Below are 17178 nucleotides of genomic sequence, written 5' to 3' on the forward strand. Positions count from 1 at the left end.
GACAGTTATATAAAAATATTTAGTAACATGTAAGATAGTTGTTTTTACGAAGCGGTGTAATCACAAATCTTTTCGTGGAACTGTTTTATGTGAGAACACCTTTATCATTTATTGGTTGTGTTACTTTAGAAACATTTAAAAAAACAACATTTGCACTCAGTTACCGGCTAACAGGCATGGAAACAGAGTACACACATAGATATATGAAATATGATTATGTATCATTTACTTTTAATTTACGAAGAACCTAGTAAACGCTACAAGCTTTCAATCTTTATATGTGACTAATCTGATAGAAGTACCACAATTTTATACAGATGTCTCAATGAAATGCAAAATAAAGAGACAACATAATATATCAAGCTAAACGCTTACGAGCATAATAAAGCATGCGTTCTGTAGTAGTCGTTTTACCAGCGTCGATATGAGCAATTAAACCAACATTTCGTATTGTTGCGATAGGTGGATCACTGACTGAAATTTTCGCTTTAAGATTACTACCTATATGTTGTGCATAAGTATGCGCATGGCGACAGCGCTTGTAGTCATACTTAAGATTTAACAAATCGAACCATTTGGATGAGGGTAAGACGCGCAGATTGCTGTGAATTAGCATTTTTCAGTATTGTTAGGCTAAAAAAATAATGCTCGACATTTATTATATCTCACAACGAAAAGATAATATACTGGCATAACAGTTAAACATTAGAATCAAATATTAAAATTCAAGCTTGAAATTAATTGGAATTCCAAAACTTTGTACACTATGCCATTTTGTGAAACCTAGTTTCATATATTATTATTACTGTTATTTTGAATATAATTTTTCTAAACACTAGCGGAATTTATCACTGAGTTTCATGCAAATATCTTCCCTTTAATATGGGTTTGATTCTGAATGGCACGATTTTACACTATAACACTAAACACATTTTCTCAAAGACAGATTATTAAGGAAAACTGTTACATGACTATATATATAGTGAATAAACTGCATAGCTTTTGATCAAAAAGACTGAGCGGAAAAGTTCATATGAAAACCCAAAACAGTGCCACAAACTATAAGTTTATAGGAAACCTAAAATAGAAGCAGGATTCTAACACTAGCAAGAATGTTCTTCTACACTAAAGCAATTCAGTTGTTCAGCTGTTCAATAGTTCCAACGAACTAGGGCACAGTAGCCCACCACTTCAACAGAAGATAGTGTTAATTTTATTTGAAAACAGTGGATAATCATCAGACAGACTTTCTAATGCAAACACTGAAGCAAATATTCTTGGAAGTAAATTTAAAGAACAATGTATACAAGAAAAGATATGTTTATAAAAGTAAGTATCTATTGTAACGAATGGATATTTACAAGCGTACGATTTCTATAGAAAAACGAAGTTTGGAAGGAAATTAGTTAATGTGATCTAAAATTAGCATATGCACGATTCTCCTCACATTGTTTATGTAATTCAACCTTGTATTTGACAGCTTTCCCTTGGTTTTGTGAAGCCACCATAAATTCGTTTGCCAGAGATATCCATATTCGTTGATCACGTGGCTTTCCTCTAGCTGCGTCCAAAATAAATTTCACTGCAGTATGCGTGGCAACCGAAGAAGATACTGGAGGAGCAGGAACCTGTACAGACAAAACATTACAGACGAATATGTAGCACAAACATATTAACGTAACTAGGTTCATAGAACGATGAATTAAAATAGTCAGACCGATTAAATGATAATTTTCGATGGCTGCCTGACAATAAGTAGGAAGTTCTCAAAGAGAGCACGCACGGTACTGAAGATGTAGCTAAGTGATAAACAAATTTCAGTCGACATAAATGCTTAATCTAGTAATCTTAGAATAACATTGAAAAAAAGAAGTTCTGAATTCCTGGTATAATTATGGGGTTCAGTAGGTCAAATCAAATGTGATTATGAAATATTTCATTCACTCCGAGGTTGAAAGATAAATTACCTAGACTAACCACTTCATTCTGTATCCATCAATTCAACTGCTCCTGTGAAGCAAGTTACATCGGCAGATGTTCTAGGAATTTATACATTCGGGCTCGTGAGCACCTTCCCGTGTGGTTAAGCAAAGGTGTAGTAAAAACTGTTAGCAGCTCCATCTTACACCATCTAGTTCAAACAAGGCATACAGCCAACATAGAGCAATCGTTTGCGATAATCTATCGTGTTGACAGCAGTCTACCTAATTGCGTCAGACTGCGAATTCTACAGACGGCTGAAGCAATTGCTATCCGGATCAAAAAGCCAGAGATTTGTATCCAAAAGAAGTATGTTCCGCCACTCACTTTACCCTGGCCAACTTTGGGGCCACCTAGTTAATAATTAATTTTATAATATGGTGACGTAATCTGATTAATGTTCATTTTATGTCCCAAACTTATTATTATTATTATCTTTACACTTGATAACCTTTTTTGAGGAATTTATTCAATATCCACCCCTAAATCTACTATATCTCATCTTATTCATATTTTTTGATTGAGATCATGAACCGATTGATGTTAGACCACCACCTTTGGAAACCTGGAAGCAATGGACGGCCGTTTCGTCCTATTGCTGGGCCCTTCAGCAGCGCGCATCCACGGTCCCGCCCGCGGAATTCGAACCCAGGGCCTTCGGTCTCGCGCGCGAACGCTTAACCAACTGGACCACTGAGCCGGCATCCAATGGTGATAGTGTCTAACATCAACCAATCCACAAATTTGCGCGACCAACTTCCATTGTACTGAGGTAGATACCTGTCTCTACCCGACATGGATTAGCTCCACTGATCACGGCTTCTCATTAGAACTCCGAGAATTCCCTCACGAAGCTAGTCACTAGTTAGCACATGTTGATTACTAGTATGGGGGTTATAGAGATCTCAATCAAAAACGTAATAACAACTGCGTTATTTACTCGATAGTCTCAGGATATACGACCAATGTTTCGATGAAATCTATGATCGAATACTAGTAACCTACGAATATCTTCTACTCTTACCGGCCATGTTTCACTGCCATAAAGTAGGAAGGAACGAACTGCTGCGCAGTAAACACGTCATTTGGTTGTTAGACGGATATCTCGCCTACGCCATAAATGACGCAAGTTGGCAAAAGCTAATCGAGCCTTCTGTATCCGTGATGAGATTTCGTCACACACCAGACCACAAGGGCTGATGAGATTTCCAATATGAGTGAAGCGATCGACACGCTCAACTACTTCACCCCGTACTATTAATCCGGGTGTCGAAGTAACCCAATCCTGAAGCAACATTTCGCATTTCGAGGGGGAGAATCGGATCTCGAACATGCATGCATTGTTGCTTAGAATGGTCATAAGACTCTGCATTTTGTCAGCGTCTTCACCAAATAGAACGATGTCATCAGTATATTCTAAGTCAACAAGTGAATCTCCTGGTAAAATTTCAACCCCTGGAAATTTAGATGTGGAAAGTGTTATGTTTAAAAGCACGTTAACGACAAAGCTAAACATGGATAGAGAGAGTGGATAGCCCTGACGAACACCACTTGATGTAATCAATTCTGATGACAGTTCGCCATAAGCTCTCACTCGACCAGTTGTGTGCAAATAGAGAGCCTTTACAAGGTTAATGTACTTCTTTGGTACTCCTTTCAATGACAAACACTACCACAGAACCTCGAGATCAACACTTTCAAATGCCGCCTTAATGTCGAGAAATACTACGATTGTGGGGCGTCTGAATGTGTGTTTATGTTCTAGGACCTGACGTAGTGTGAATATCTTGTCTATACAACCACGTCCAGGTCGAAAACCAGCCTGATTTTCTCTAGTCTGCTCTTCACGAGCTTTAGTTAGGCGTCGAAGAATTATTGAAGCTAATATTTTAGACATTATATTAGTCAAACTGATTCCTCTGTGATTGTCACAAGAGGACTTTTGTCCTTTCTAATAAACTGGCACAATCAGTGACTGAGACCAGTCAGATGGGATTACGTCCAATTCCCAAATTCTACCTAAGACCTCAGTTAATCTCACTGCTAATACTGAACCACCATCCTTAAAAATCTCAGGAGTAAACCTATCAGGGCCTGATGCTCTCCCTCGCTTCAGATTTCCTATGGCTTTTTCAACTTCGTAAAGAGTCGGAGGACCTACACTAACTTGCCATTCAGGTTGACTGGAGATCGTGGGAAACCGAAGTGTGGCTGAAGGCCAGTTGAACTGATCCCTTAAGTGTTCTGCCCATCGATCCAATCTCCTGGATTGAGAATGAATAATATGTCCATCTTTCTCTGAGAGTGTTTCGCTAACAGTCGGTTACCTAATACCGGTTTCCTAAACAAGTCTGAACAGTTGTTTGCGGTCACCTATTGCCGCTGCCTTTTCCATCTCTCATGCTTTCGCTACCCACCACTGTTCACGGTCATTGCGTAGACTTCTTATCAGCTTGCGCTTAAGCTGACTACGCTCCTCATTATGTTCAGAGCCAGATGGGATGAGTTTCCGAGCATCTATCAGTGCGATAGATGCTGCTGAGATCCAGTGTTGCTCCCTAACCTTACGGGTTACCGTACTAGCAGATATCACTGCTGTTTCCACAGCTTTTCGGGCATCATTCCATGCTGCCTCGCGGTGGGCATCACGTACATGGCTGCCTAACTGTTTTTCTAGTTGTTCCTGAAATATACTCTTAGCTTGACTATCATTAGGTACGGCAGCAAAACATGGCCTTTAAGAGTAGAAGACACCTGTAAGCTACTAGTATTTGACCACAGATGCCTCAGAAATATTGCTGGCGTCTGCTGGGATCACCGGGTAAGTAATAGTGAGGTTAGACGCAGGGTATTAGGGAATGATGGTAAATCAGTTGATGAGGTTGTGAATCTTCATCGACTGAGATGGTTGGGCCACGTGTTACGTATGCCCGAACAGCGATTACCACGTCGTGCAATGCTAACTGGTGTTAGGGATGGTTGGAAGAAAGTTAGGGCGGCCAAACCAAAATGTGGCATCAGTGCTTGAAGTCACTAACTTCTAGTCTGAGCCATGTTGGTAGATGCAGACTACTTGGTTGGGGTCCGCGTGACTTTCGTAACCAATGGTTGGAGACTGTGGGTGACATGGTACAGGATCGATCACAATGGCGTAGGTGTATATACTCCCTGTCTTCCCTTAAACTAAGAGATTAAAATTGCTTCATATCTTTCTTTCTACGAGCTAACTCTTTCTTCCTGTACTGTATCCTTATATGCAATCTTTCTCCTATATATTACCACCTTTGACCTAAGCACTCCTATGAATCCGGTGTTCATCTTGCTGTGTTAATGAGGTATGACAACTTGGACCGATGCATATATGTGCCTGGTCCTACGTTGTAGTTGACTGACTGACTGAGGGCTCTAAGAGGTTTACTTGCAGCGTCTTTCCTACGTTCAGTAAGACGCAGACAAATACGCGCTCGCACTAGAAAATGATCTGAATCTAAGCATGTGCTCCGGAATGAGTGACAGTCTTCTATCGAGCCCCTCCATCAGTGGCTGATAGCGTCGTGATCTATTAGGGTCCAACGTTGGGACAAATTCGGGGTTCGCCATGTCAAAAGATGTTTTTCTTGTGCTTAAAGTTAGTGTTTGTAAGAAACATACGGTTATCTGATAATAGCTGCGGTAGACGGTCGCCATTATCTGTTCTTTGAGCCGCGACACCATAAGATCCACCCAGGTGTCTTTCCCTATCGCTTAGTTTACCTAATTGAGCACTAAAGTCACCGGCCATTATTACTACATCAGAACGCCTAGCTTTTCGGAGAAGGTCGGAGAGCTTTCTGTGAAACTCATCTTTTACATCGTCTGAGCTGCAGTCAGTGGGAGAGTAGGCAGAGACGACGAAGAGGTAACGACGAGTGTCCCTGTGTTTTCAGATCCTTATTGTTCCGTTTAGTCGGACAGCGCACAAACGACTGTCTACTGGGATCCTACCTACGCCGGCGAAGCCATGGGAAGCAGAATCATGGCTTCCAGATACACGAAGTGTGAATCGAGTCGGTTCTTTATTTTGGTATGGTGAGGTCAAGTGAATGACACTACTCGGGTCCTGTATGCGCGTTTCGGAGACGCAACACACATCGATGGCGCGGGATTCTAAAGTCTTAGCTAAGGAAGCCTGCTGTCCTATTTGGCACAGTGTTCGGACGTTAAAAGCTCCTACGTGTAGTTTAGAGCGTGGTTTCAGGAGACCAGGAATAAAATTCCGCGTACTCGAATCGTTTGCCCTAGTGGTGCGAGGTGATAAAGAGACGTGAGGAGGGTTAGTCATGGAGATAAGAGAGGTATTAGGAGGTGTAGGAAGGATTTGAATGTGACCAACTTGGTCTCGTGTGCTACTACGGGTATGAGGGTTGGTGTCACATCCCGGCTGCCCACACCGTGGAAGGGTATTTCTTGAGGAACCTGGAAAGGAAATTGGATTAGTGTTGGTCGTAAAGACCTGGGAGCGTGACCGCAGAACCCAAGGGACAACTGCTTGAGGCCGGTCGCGCACGGCCTTTCCGTGGAAAGCTTTTGATGTGTCAGCTCCGTTCTTCAAAGGGCTTTACCACCGGAGACGGAAATCCGTGAGGTAAGGTGAGGTGTGACATTTTTAGAGTCCAACTTTTCTAACCCCTTCCTTATTTGTGAGAAAGCAGCATCGCTGCAGATGCTGGTTGTCTGAGGGAAACACCTTACTGTTGTCACACCTCTCTACAGTCAGAAGTACGACTTCGTCCTCAGACCTTGAGTTGCTACTTTTAGTCTTACCGTTCTCCAGTCGACCTGCCTGGCATGGTAGAACCTACAGGAACATATGTTCCAGCCAATATAGCTCGGTTGCTTCATCACGATAGGCAAGCCCGACCACCGCGTTAAGGTAGCAGCTTCGGTCGGGTTCATGATCTCAATCTAAAACGTAATAATCTCCACAACCCCCATACTACTAATTCATATTATTCTACATATTACGTAATTTCCCATTTTTATTCCACTATTTTCTTGGTAACCCCATGTTGACCATATTTATTCTGATCATTTTATCGCACAATTTCATTTCACTTATAAACTGATTCAAGTTAACACTTTATATTAAACAGCCCCAACATTAACGATCTGAATTGATTTTACATAACAAACAACAATTCTTAATCCATATATAACAATTTCCAAATGATGTACGCTGCCTTAAATCTGGCCAATTTTATGAATTATTAATTTGAATTTATGAATTGTAGAACTTGATGAGAAAATATTGAAAAGAATATTCTTCGTTCATACAATTGTGTTTTAATATAATGGGAATTTTTCAGCGATTAAAATATTCCCTTATTTAAGACTACCAAGATGATAAATAAGTGGTAAAATATCATATTACTAGACCCTGAAAAACAGTTCGGCTTAAACTACACCGAATACGTCCAAACTTAAAAATCAAATGACAAAACTCATACATAATATAGTGCAGATGTATAGAATCGTTTTCTAATTGTAACCATACCCAAAATACAATGAGATGGGAATTTCTTTTCCTTTTGGGTTATACTGCATAAGTTTAAGTCAGTGCTGCTGGGTTTTTGTTCAAAACTCACAAGTACCCTCATGAACCAGTTCAGGTCTAGGTACTTAAAAAGTAATGTTGCTTATCGTGTCGGTGAATTGTAAGTTCAAACGTAAATGAAGAATTGGATTATAAAAGAATCTGGATTGAGAAAAATAAAAAGAGGTAGTATGTGTGAAATCTACTGATATGATTTATTTGACGACGATTATATCGTAATCATCAAATCAAATTTTCAATTCTAATTTCATTGTTATCTTAGGATGTCGTGGAATAGTCAGCCAGTGTATCTTTAGATCTCAATGAATGGATGACGAGCCGAAAGTAGAAATGTACAACGACGAAGAAAAAGCACGTCTACTTTTAGAGAAAACAAATAAACTTCTTCTAAATTTCGTTCAAAACAACCAGGATTTACCAAAAATACAATTGCCCGACTAATGTTTCTTTATGTGAATTTAACTACAAGTTGGCATTATACTTCCCTTTTATTTATGCGATATGTACATCCAAGCTAATAAACTCACTAAGTTGTTTGCATAGAAATTACCAAAACTTAAGCACTGTTGTTTTGTGATTTTGTAGAGGACAGATGTTTTTGTATCAACAAGTAGATAAAAGGAATGCTCATAATTCAGAAGGCAAAATGTTGCGATATTAATATAAAATTGGCTGAATTTTATAAGATAAATATTCCACAGTGTAATCTATTATAAAAAAATGAAGTAGTATGCGATTAGTATTATAATCACCCGTAAACCCAATAAGCTCTTAAACAAATACAGAAATAAAATAATCAACGAGATTTTACGATTAACAGTGAACTGTCACCTTAGTTTTACAAGTATATCTCAATGCCCAGTAAACAGCTCCTGTATGATCTAGATATCTATTTTGTTTATTATTTTACAAAAGAAATATAATAAGTATATCACTTGGTGTCCTTGTTGACATGTATCAAACAAATATTATATATACATAACCATACGAAAATCTAACACAAAATTAGCAGCTTCCCACTGCGTAGGCCATTGAATTTAAACGAGTAATATGACGTGAGTAATTTACAAAACGCAGCAAAAAAAAAACATGACTATGCATTCAGTAACACTTCATAGTTAGAAAATGGAATCTTAATATCATTTTTTAAATTATTACCTTGTACAAAATACCACCACGTGGTACTGATTGTAGCAGTAGTAAAGGTGTACAGTTCTTTACTGCTTCATGAATCACAGTAGTGGGATTAATAACAGTAGCCTTACTTTCCGAAATATTTGCAATACTTTTGTTTTTCCGCATCTATGAGAAATGAATAAAGTGATAAACACGTACCTGTATTAGTTTTATTTCTCTAAACGTCATGCGCATTACATTTCTAGCCACCTCTCTTTCGCCTCGAATGGTCATCATCCCCACAATTCTTGAGACAAGTTCATCAAAATTGGACCCCGTATGTTCCCATTTTTGTGCTGGAGCAACGGCTTTTACGAGACGAGGATCTTCTGGGTCTATTGACTCATTATATTTAATCATCTTGGGTTGGAGAGCAAAATGGTAGATACGTGTTCTGAATGGTTGTTTGAATTTCAAAACTTCAGCTAATTTTGTCGACAGTAAGACATGAAAATTCCACATAGTGATCCCAGCAGTAAAAAAATTCTGAAAACTCCTAGATAAGATTGATCTAAAGAAGGGGGGAAAGACCTTGGTAACTAATATGTACCACGAAAATACACAGTAAGCGACAAATGAATAAGTTATTCGACAAGCATTGGAGGAAGTGACTTTAAAAGGAGTATGGAATTGATAATATCCTATCTGAAGTTACGGAGTTAAGTGAGGCCTTATGGAAAATTGCTATTCATGAGGATCATGAGATATTATCTTCCAAAAATACTATATCTAAGCTATCTACACTTTAAACAACACTCTTACATGCAGTATTACCTGCTTTAGTTTGGGTAGCTCGAATAACTTAGTATTAACATCCCTGATTGTGGTAATGATTAGTGCGGGTTCTAATCCTAAAAAAAGAATTACTTCCTTTATTGTTGAAAAGATGTCTTACAAGTACAAATCAAAATGAGAAATAGGGTTTCCTATAGATTGCTTCAGCCACCTGACAAAAGCACAATCAGTTTTCAAATAAACAAACGAATCTGCCATCGACTGGTTTTACATTTAAATTAAACAAATCTACGTCGAGGTGTGATGTCCACCTAACTATCAGGAAATCATGATCCGCACAATATATTAATTGTGTTACATCGCTATGATTTGTTTCAAAAGATTAAGTATATCCCAAAATGTCTTACAATCCCTGCAACAAACAGTATTGTGGTGGATTTTTGTAGCAACTTCTATTAAATACTGATTTTGCAGTGCTTAACTGTCTTCAGATAAATGGATTTTTAGTATTTCAAAAAATATCTTTTGCTAAGGTTTTCTCATACTTATATGTTATTTTTTTATAAATATTGCCTATAAAATATGTACCATCAGATAAAGAACTTAGACCTAATATACTATATATGCAATCTTTTATATATTACCACCATTGGCTTAACTACTCCTATGAATCCGGTGTTCATCTTGCTGTGCTAATGAGGTATGGCAACTTGGACCGATGCATATATGTGCCTCGTCCTACGTTGTAGCTTACTGACTGAGGATATTTTTAGTGAATGAAGAAACCTAAGTGTAACTCCATAATTTGATGGTAAATAGCGTTTCTATACTACACCTTGCCCGAAAAAACCACTGGTCTCAAGGTTATGCAACGGCAGTGTCGAATACATAATTTGAATTACTTGAATGTTTAGTTTAGGTGTATGGCATGTACCTCGTTGGGGTAAAGTATTTATTTATTTATTTTAACAAATAGATATTGGTACAAGGAGGCACCGAATACATATGCGCCATACAAATCTCATTCGATATGTGTGAGGGCTGTGATACCGCCCGGGTGCCCGAACCGAAGCAGGTGGTTTTCTTAGGGGGCCACTCCCCGAGCCTTCGATCTGAAGGTCTGATCCACAAGGCAGTGGAACATTGTAAGGAGATGCAGTCCCATGGAGGCCGGTGACCAACAATCAGTTCATACGCCATTTGTTCCCTTAGGATACTGGAGCCCATGTGCACCATTCGTTTGGAATCCGGTTAAAGCGCCGGACATTCGCTTTTCGTCCTCTCATTTTCGTAAACAACACCCTCGCCACGAGAAGGCAGTGAGTAGAACTTCCCTGGCAGAGGCTATATACGCGTGACCATGCGAGAGCGGACTCTCCCCACTCTCATCGTACCAGGGCATTTGGGGTAAAGAAACTCAGATCAAGTGGCAAGAATTAAATGGTAGATATTTATCAGCGTTGAAACGTGCCAAAGATTAAAGTTCGCAAAAACTAAAGCTTAGGTGGAATATTGTGGTCGACAAGAGTATTTATGACGATTATAAGTTAATCAAATAACTATCCCTGTATGAGTACAGTAAATACTTTTTTATCTTTAGTCGGCACCAAGACCCAAAAAATACTTCAAGACTTACAATTTTAGAGTTTTGTCTAAATAAAGAGAAAGTTTTGAAAGGTATCACCAAAGATCTACTTCCTAAAAGCCTTTAAAAACAATTCAGAACGTATGAGCAATTAGCTAATACAATCAACGAATTAACCTAGTAGCAGAAGAAACGACCTGATATAAGAGCTAAGAGTAGGATTCCTTAATTGCGATTTTAAACCCAATGCTGATCATAGTTATACGCTGATTATTTCTCACACGGTCGAGAACAGAAAATCCGAACCCAGAACTAGTTTAGAATCTGATGTTAGTTAATTCAAAGATTTACTCAAACAAACTAATGACTAAGGTATCACAGGGTTCACTCTCGGGGTGTACATGAACTGAAAGGGTCAGGAGACTTCTTCTTCAAAGACAACTCGCTGATCATATAAAAAGGCAAGAACTAAAATCAAGGCTAGAAATGGGAGAAAAAGATAGGTCACCTGTAGACTTCATGAGATGAGGATTCAGCACCGATGCAGGTACTTGAATTGTCATTTGACCTGTCACACAAATCCTCGAAGCTTGCTTAACAAACAATTGGAATTAAATGTGCGGATAGACTATACTAAAGTGGAACTTATCATTGTAATAGAAACGGGTCTGGCCTAAAGCGTAAAAGATCACCTCAACCTAAAAAACTTGGGAGATCAAGAGCGACGAAATCGAAAAGCGCACACGATGAATAGCATTATTTATTATATATAGTATCCCCTTTACTGTTACCGACACTATAGCTTAAAAAAGTGAAATGTATGAAGTGGCTAGTTGTCACACGAAATACGATACCATCTGGAGCCCTTCTAAAGCCACTGCCACATCCAAGTTCGGAAAAAAGAGAAGGGAAATAGTTACTGTATTTATGTCACTGAGATCAATTCTCAGCCATGTAATTCAACGTTTACAACCATTGGAAACGGAACAGAAAACAAACTTTCTAAGAGTAGATTTAGACACAACACAGAAAACAATGCTTTTAGTGAAGATCATTAAAAACACTTGGGGATATATCAGTACAGATTGAAGGTCGCTGGCGTTAGGATCACGTTAAAAATGCGCTACAGCATACCTATTGACAATAGCGCCTTCATACCCATTTTCAATGCCATAATGTTTCGGATCAATCTCGATGGTTCTTCAAATCTCTTCTGGTTAGTGTTAATTAAAGTAATAAGCAAAACATTGTGGCGATATCTTTGGGTACCTTATGTGAAACGCTACTCTACGATATGGTAAGTTTAATAGTGTCGAATTTATTTACGGCTGATACACATCGACACTATTGTTCCTCTTTATATTGATTGCCTACTTTAATATCTGATTTACGCATGCCTTACATGAAGATTTTTTATGGCGACTCCGTTGGATTCTTTATTATCTATGGCATATTCATGACTTGCGTGATTCAAGTCTTTTATAACTTCCCAAATGCAATAATTCTTTCAAAATATTCGCAATACAAAACGAGTTTGTTAACAACGGCGAATGTATGAGCCATTTAGAGTAGAATACATGCTCTGCATAGCAAGTTTATCGTAAAACACAGTCTTTTGAGTTCTTATTTAGTGACTCTTGATGGAGTAGCCTAAATATCTTCGGGTTTTCTAATTATTATGATTTTGCCACGCGTGCAGAATTGCACAACGATTTTAGAAAGTTTATTTCGTTGAAATTTTGTGTTTAATTAAACACAATTTTTCAGATTATATTGAACTTCTTAAAAGCTTGTAGCGGCTTGATTTCGATAGTTGACATTGCAGATGATCACCCGTGATAATCTTTGTCGAACGATCAAGTTCCCACACCATTTTAGAAGTCACACCTTGCCGTCAGTGCCTGACGTCAATTACCCTCTGACCGTATCCAGATATTATGGCTGCTCTGATTAACGGAAACAACAATCGACGTCATTACAGAAATATGCTAGTATTAGGTTACAAGAAATTTAATGTGACTACTGTTGCACGGGCCAATCCATAGCGTGCAGTGCACTGACGCGCGTTTATTGTCTTTGACATGATGAGTATCGGCGGAATGTCGGTAATCTGAGACCCGACTGCCAAGACGACATGGCTGAGTGAAATTTCACTAAGTCTACAACAGTAAAGGTTCCCCAACTAATAAGGGTTTGATGAAACTTTTGTCCGTAACACATTTATAATCAAATGATACCAAACCAGTCAAATTAGAAGTCGGGAAAAGTGTTCAAAATTATATCCGTGTACCTAATGATAGATGAAGATAATAGAAGCCGACAAACAGAAATACATGGAAGAACTAGCAACGACAGTGGAAAAAGATGCAGGAAGAAATATGAAACTATATGATACAACGAAGAAACTAGCAGGGAGATATTGTAGGCCAGAGAAACCGGTCAACGACAAAGTAAGCTAGTCACTGAAACTCAAGGAGAGAGGAGCAGACGGGTAGAAGTTTTGAAAAGACTAGCTTCATTCAATCCACCGGATATCGAAGTAGCACATACAGACATTCCACCAACGATGAAAGAAATGAGGATGGCTATCAGGCAAACGAAGAGTGGGAAAGCAGCTGCATCTGACAATATATACTAGCCGAAGCACTAAACTCAGACATAGAGGTAATTGCATACTTGCTCAACGTCCTATTCAGGAAGATTTGAGAGGAAGAACAAGTGCCGATAGACTGGGTACATGGATACCTCATCAAAATGCCAAAGAAAGGAGATCTGAGCAAATGTGAGAACTACAGAGGCATCACACTACTGTCAGCACCAGGAATGTTTTCCAACGGAGTGTTGATGAACTGGATGAAAGGCTCAGTAGACGTCTACAAGCTGGGTTCCGTAAGATTCGGTCGTGCACACACCGAATTGCGACACTATTGAATAATCAATTGGATGGAACTCGTAACTATACGTTAACTTCTTTTACTATGAGAAAGCATTTGACAGTGTGGATAGGAGAACATTATGGAAAATTCGACACTACGGCATGCCTGAGAAGATAGTCAATATCATACGAAATTCTTATGGTGGATTAAACTGCAAACTCGTGCATGGAGGACAGCTCACAGACTCGTTCGAAGTAAAGACTGATGTTATGTAAAGTTTCTTACTCTCAAACTTTCCCTTTCTTCGAGCGATCGACTGGATTATGAAGACCTCAATATCTGGGGTAAGTAGGGGATACAGTGGACAGCTTGGACGCAACTTCATGATCTAGACTTCACAGGTGATCTGGCTCTTCTATCGCACACTCAACAACAAATGCAGGAGAAAACAAACAGTGTAGCAGCAACCTCAGCAGCAGTAGGTCTCCACACACACAAAGGGAAAAGCAAGATTCTTCGATACAACACAACACGCACCAACCAAATCACACTTGACGGAGAAGCTTTGGAGGATGTAAAAACCTTTACATAACTGGGCAGTATCAGTGATGAGCACCGTGGATCTGATACAGACGTGAAGGGGCGGGTCGACAAAGTGTTATAACGATCGGTTTTACTTCGTTTACATGTATGAAATGTTAATTTACTTCAGACAAATATCTACACTAGATTCCCTCCTAGTGTCTATTCCACAGGACTTCAACACAACTCAGATCAAGAACACGTGATTGGCTCAACTAGAACGTAAATATATTTCCACACCAAACACGACACGATCCAACAACAATCAATAATAATATTTATAAGGATCGCGGAATAAATAACTCATCTGACACTTGACAGATAATCTACATGTCTGACTAAGCAGACAACCAGTCATTATCGTTCTCGCCCACATATCACAAACCAAGAGCAGCATATCCACAACTGAAGAAAATCTGGAACTCAAAACAACTGTCAACCAACACCAAAGTCGGAATTTTCAATACAAATGCCAAGACTGTTCTACTGTATGGGAGAGAAACTTTTCAGAACTACGAAAGCCATCACTCCGACGATACAAGTATTCATTAACAGTTGTCTTCACAAAATACTTAAGATCCGTAAACTTAAATTCAGTATCATCGAGAAATATAGAACTAATGATAACGACAACATTGACGGTCTTATGGCCACCTATTTAGGACAGAACAGTGATAACGTTAATTTCTTATTCGTACACGATCCTTACAATTATGATACTTCGCCCGATAATCATCAATCGCAAAGATACCTCGGTGGTACATGACAACTAACCCAGAACAACTCCTTGTGGAAGAAGGATAAGGTTTCCAGAACAATTTAACGAATACTGAGTAAAGGAAACTGCATATCACTTTGTTTTACCCGCTTTGTATAAATTTTGGTGTCAATAACGAACACAATTTTCTGATATGCTCATATAGATGTCTGTTATTTTCCTCAAAACATCCATGAAAATACCATTGTGCGAGATGTTTTTGAGGCCATCGCATTTTATCAATGCGCATGCACTCTTTTTTTTTCTTGCATGTTATGTGTCTCCACGTACTTACAAGCGTACTTCAACACCTACAATTTCTTTTTTTCCAGAAAGACAGCAGATGGAAAAAGAAAAGGAATATAAGATGAAGGAAGTACTCACCGTATATCCTTTTTAGTTGCTATATTGCACCACTCGGCACCTTATATTAAACAAATACGACCAGATGCTGTTGGACATAACGAGCTATCAGAAGAGCGTTGGGTTTAAAATTCTAGCTAGCCCCGTCTTAGGGTCGTCACCACCATGCTACTGTGAGGTAAATGGAAAAACAGTATGTAGCAAACTGAAAACCAATAAAATGATGATAATGACTAATTTAATATGGCAGTGATAAGTCTGTCATAGTCTCTTTTGGGATACATAAATCAAATTTGAGTTCCTTCTTTATTTAACGAAATCGCTTCAGCAAACCGAAGAGAAGCTGGGTTTCTTTGTCTGCTAATAATTTTAAAGTCTCGAGGAATATCAATGGTAAGGTGGGTGATGCAATAGTTATGTGTTGTTCAGAGACAGATAAGATATATTGTGTGATAATTTTAGAGGTAATGAAGGTTTTACACAAGATTCCTGGAATTAAAAAAAAAACAGGTTGCGTAATAAGTGAACAAGATTTGAAGAGTTTACATAAGTGAACCGAATTAAGTGAATGGAAATGTATGAGTGAAGGAGTGGTTTTAATGTACATAAAATAAGAATTCGGTAAGTGAAGACCACATAACAAAATAAAACTACGAGGGTAGTAATGGGTTTATTACAGTCTCTTTTTAAATACATAAATCAAGTTTGAGTTCCTTTTTTATTTAACGAAATTGCTTCAGCAAACCGAAGAGAAGCTGGGTTTCTTTGTCTGCTAATAATTTTAAAGTCTCGAGGAATATCAATGGTATGCCTGATATCAAGTAAATGCCGAGCCACTGCACTCTTTAGAGCCATTTTGCTTCCCAGTATCAAGTTCTTTGGAACATGCTCGGAAATTAGAACATGTACTCTCCTCTCTGTTCTCCCAATGTATGTACTTTGGCACGTACATGTAAATTGGTAAATGCAATTGGAGGTACTGAGAAAAGAGGACCTGCCAATTTTAATTTGTCTGAGCGAGCAATTCGTTTCAGGCTTGCCGATGGATAAGCAACCTTTAACGCGGCATTTATCCTGTGGTTAATTATTCCACTTGTTCCATACCTATTCCAGTTGTTTCATCTCCTTTAAAGCGAAAGTGTAAGAAGCGGGTTTTCTTTTCCGCTGCATCGTATTTAACAAGAACGTTGGTTTTGGCATATCTCCCTATGAATTTCGCTGGAAATGCACTTTCGCGTAGGCAATTTGTAGTGAAGGCGAAGTTTATGAGCACAGTCAAAAGGGGTTCGTACAAGTCCTTTTTTGTAACTTATCGGACAACGAGAACATGAATTTATCGGAAGCGTTTAGGGCATCAAACTTTTGTTGAACTTCAAAACTATCCTTCAGACTGTAGGGTGTGAGTCTCTTACGCGTTGGTTCTAAGCACCTAGTCGACCAGCAGGCGAGTTTATGGAAGGGTAATTTGGTCATATATAATATTGGTTTTATCGGGATGTTGGGTTTGTATTTTAGGTAGGTCGCATAAATA

The 17178-nt window shown here is 38.8% G+C and overlaps 1 protein-coding gene across 2 annotated transcripts in view; it reads right to left on the reverse strand.

Moving 5' to 3' along the window:
• The window catches only part of GFM2_1 (G elongation factor, mitochondrial 2), a gene marked incomplete at its 3' end in the record, with an annotated part of 35187 nt that extends 22984 nt beyond the window's left edge, over positions 1–12203 (reverse strand). The window contains exons 1-4 of one of the 2 annotated variants that reach the window (XM_035732588.2): positions 9524–12203; positions 8909–9260; positions 8732–8875; positions 376–1628 (exon numbers count right to left, since the gene is read on the reverse strand). In XM_035732588.2, coding sequence (XP_035586945.1) covers positions 376–616 — 241 coding nt within the window. In that variant the 5' untranslated portion in view covers positions 617–1628; positions 8732–8875; positions 8909–9260; positions 9524–12203. Of the gene's footprint in view, positions 1–375; positions 1629–8731; positions 8876–8908; positions 9261–9523 lie in introns of those variants that run through there. The other variant, XM_035732589.2, reaches the window with a different exon arrangement.
• Between the last annotated feature and the right edge of the window lie 4975 nt (positions 12204–17178).

The sequence above is a fragment of the Schistosoma haematobium genome, chromosome ZW, assembly GCF_000699445.3.
Source record: "Schistosoma haematobium chromosome ZW, whole genome shotgun sequence".
Lineage (NCBI taxonomy): Eukaryota > Metazoa > Platyhelminthes > Trematoda > Strigeidida > Schistosomatidae > Schistosoma > Schistosoma haematobium.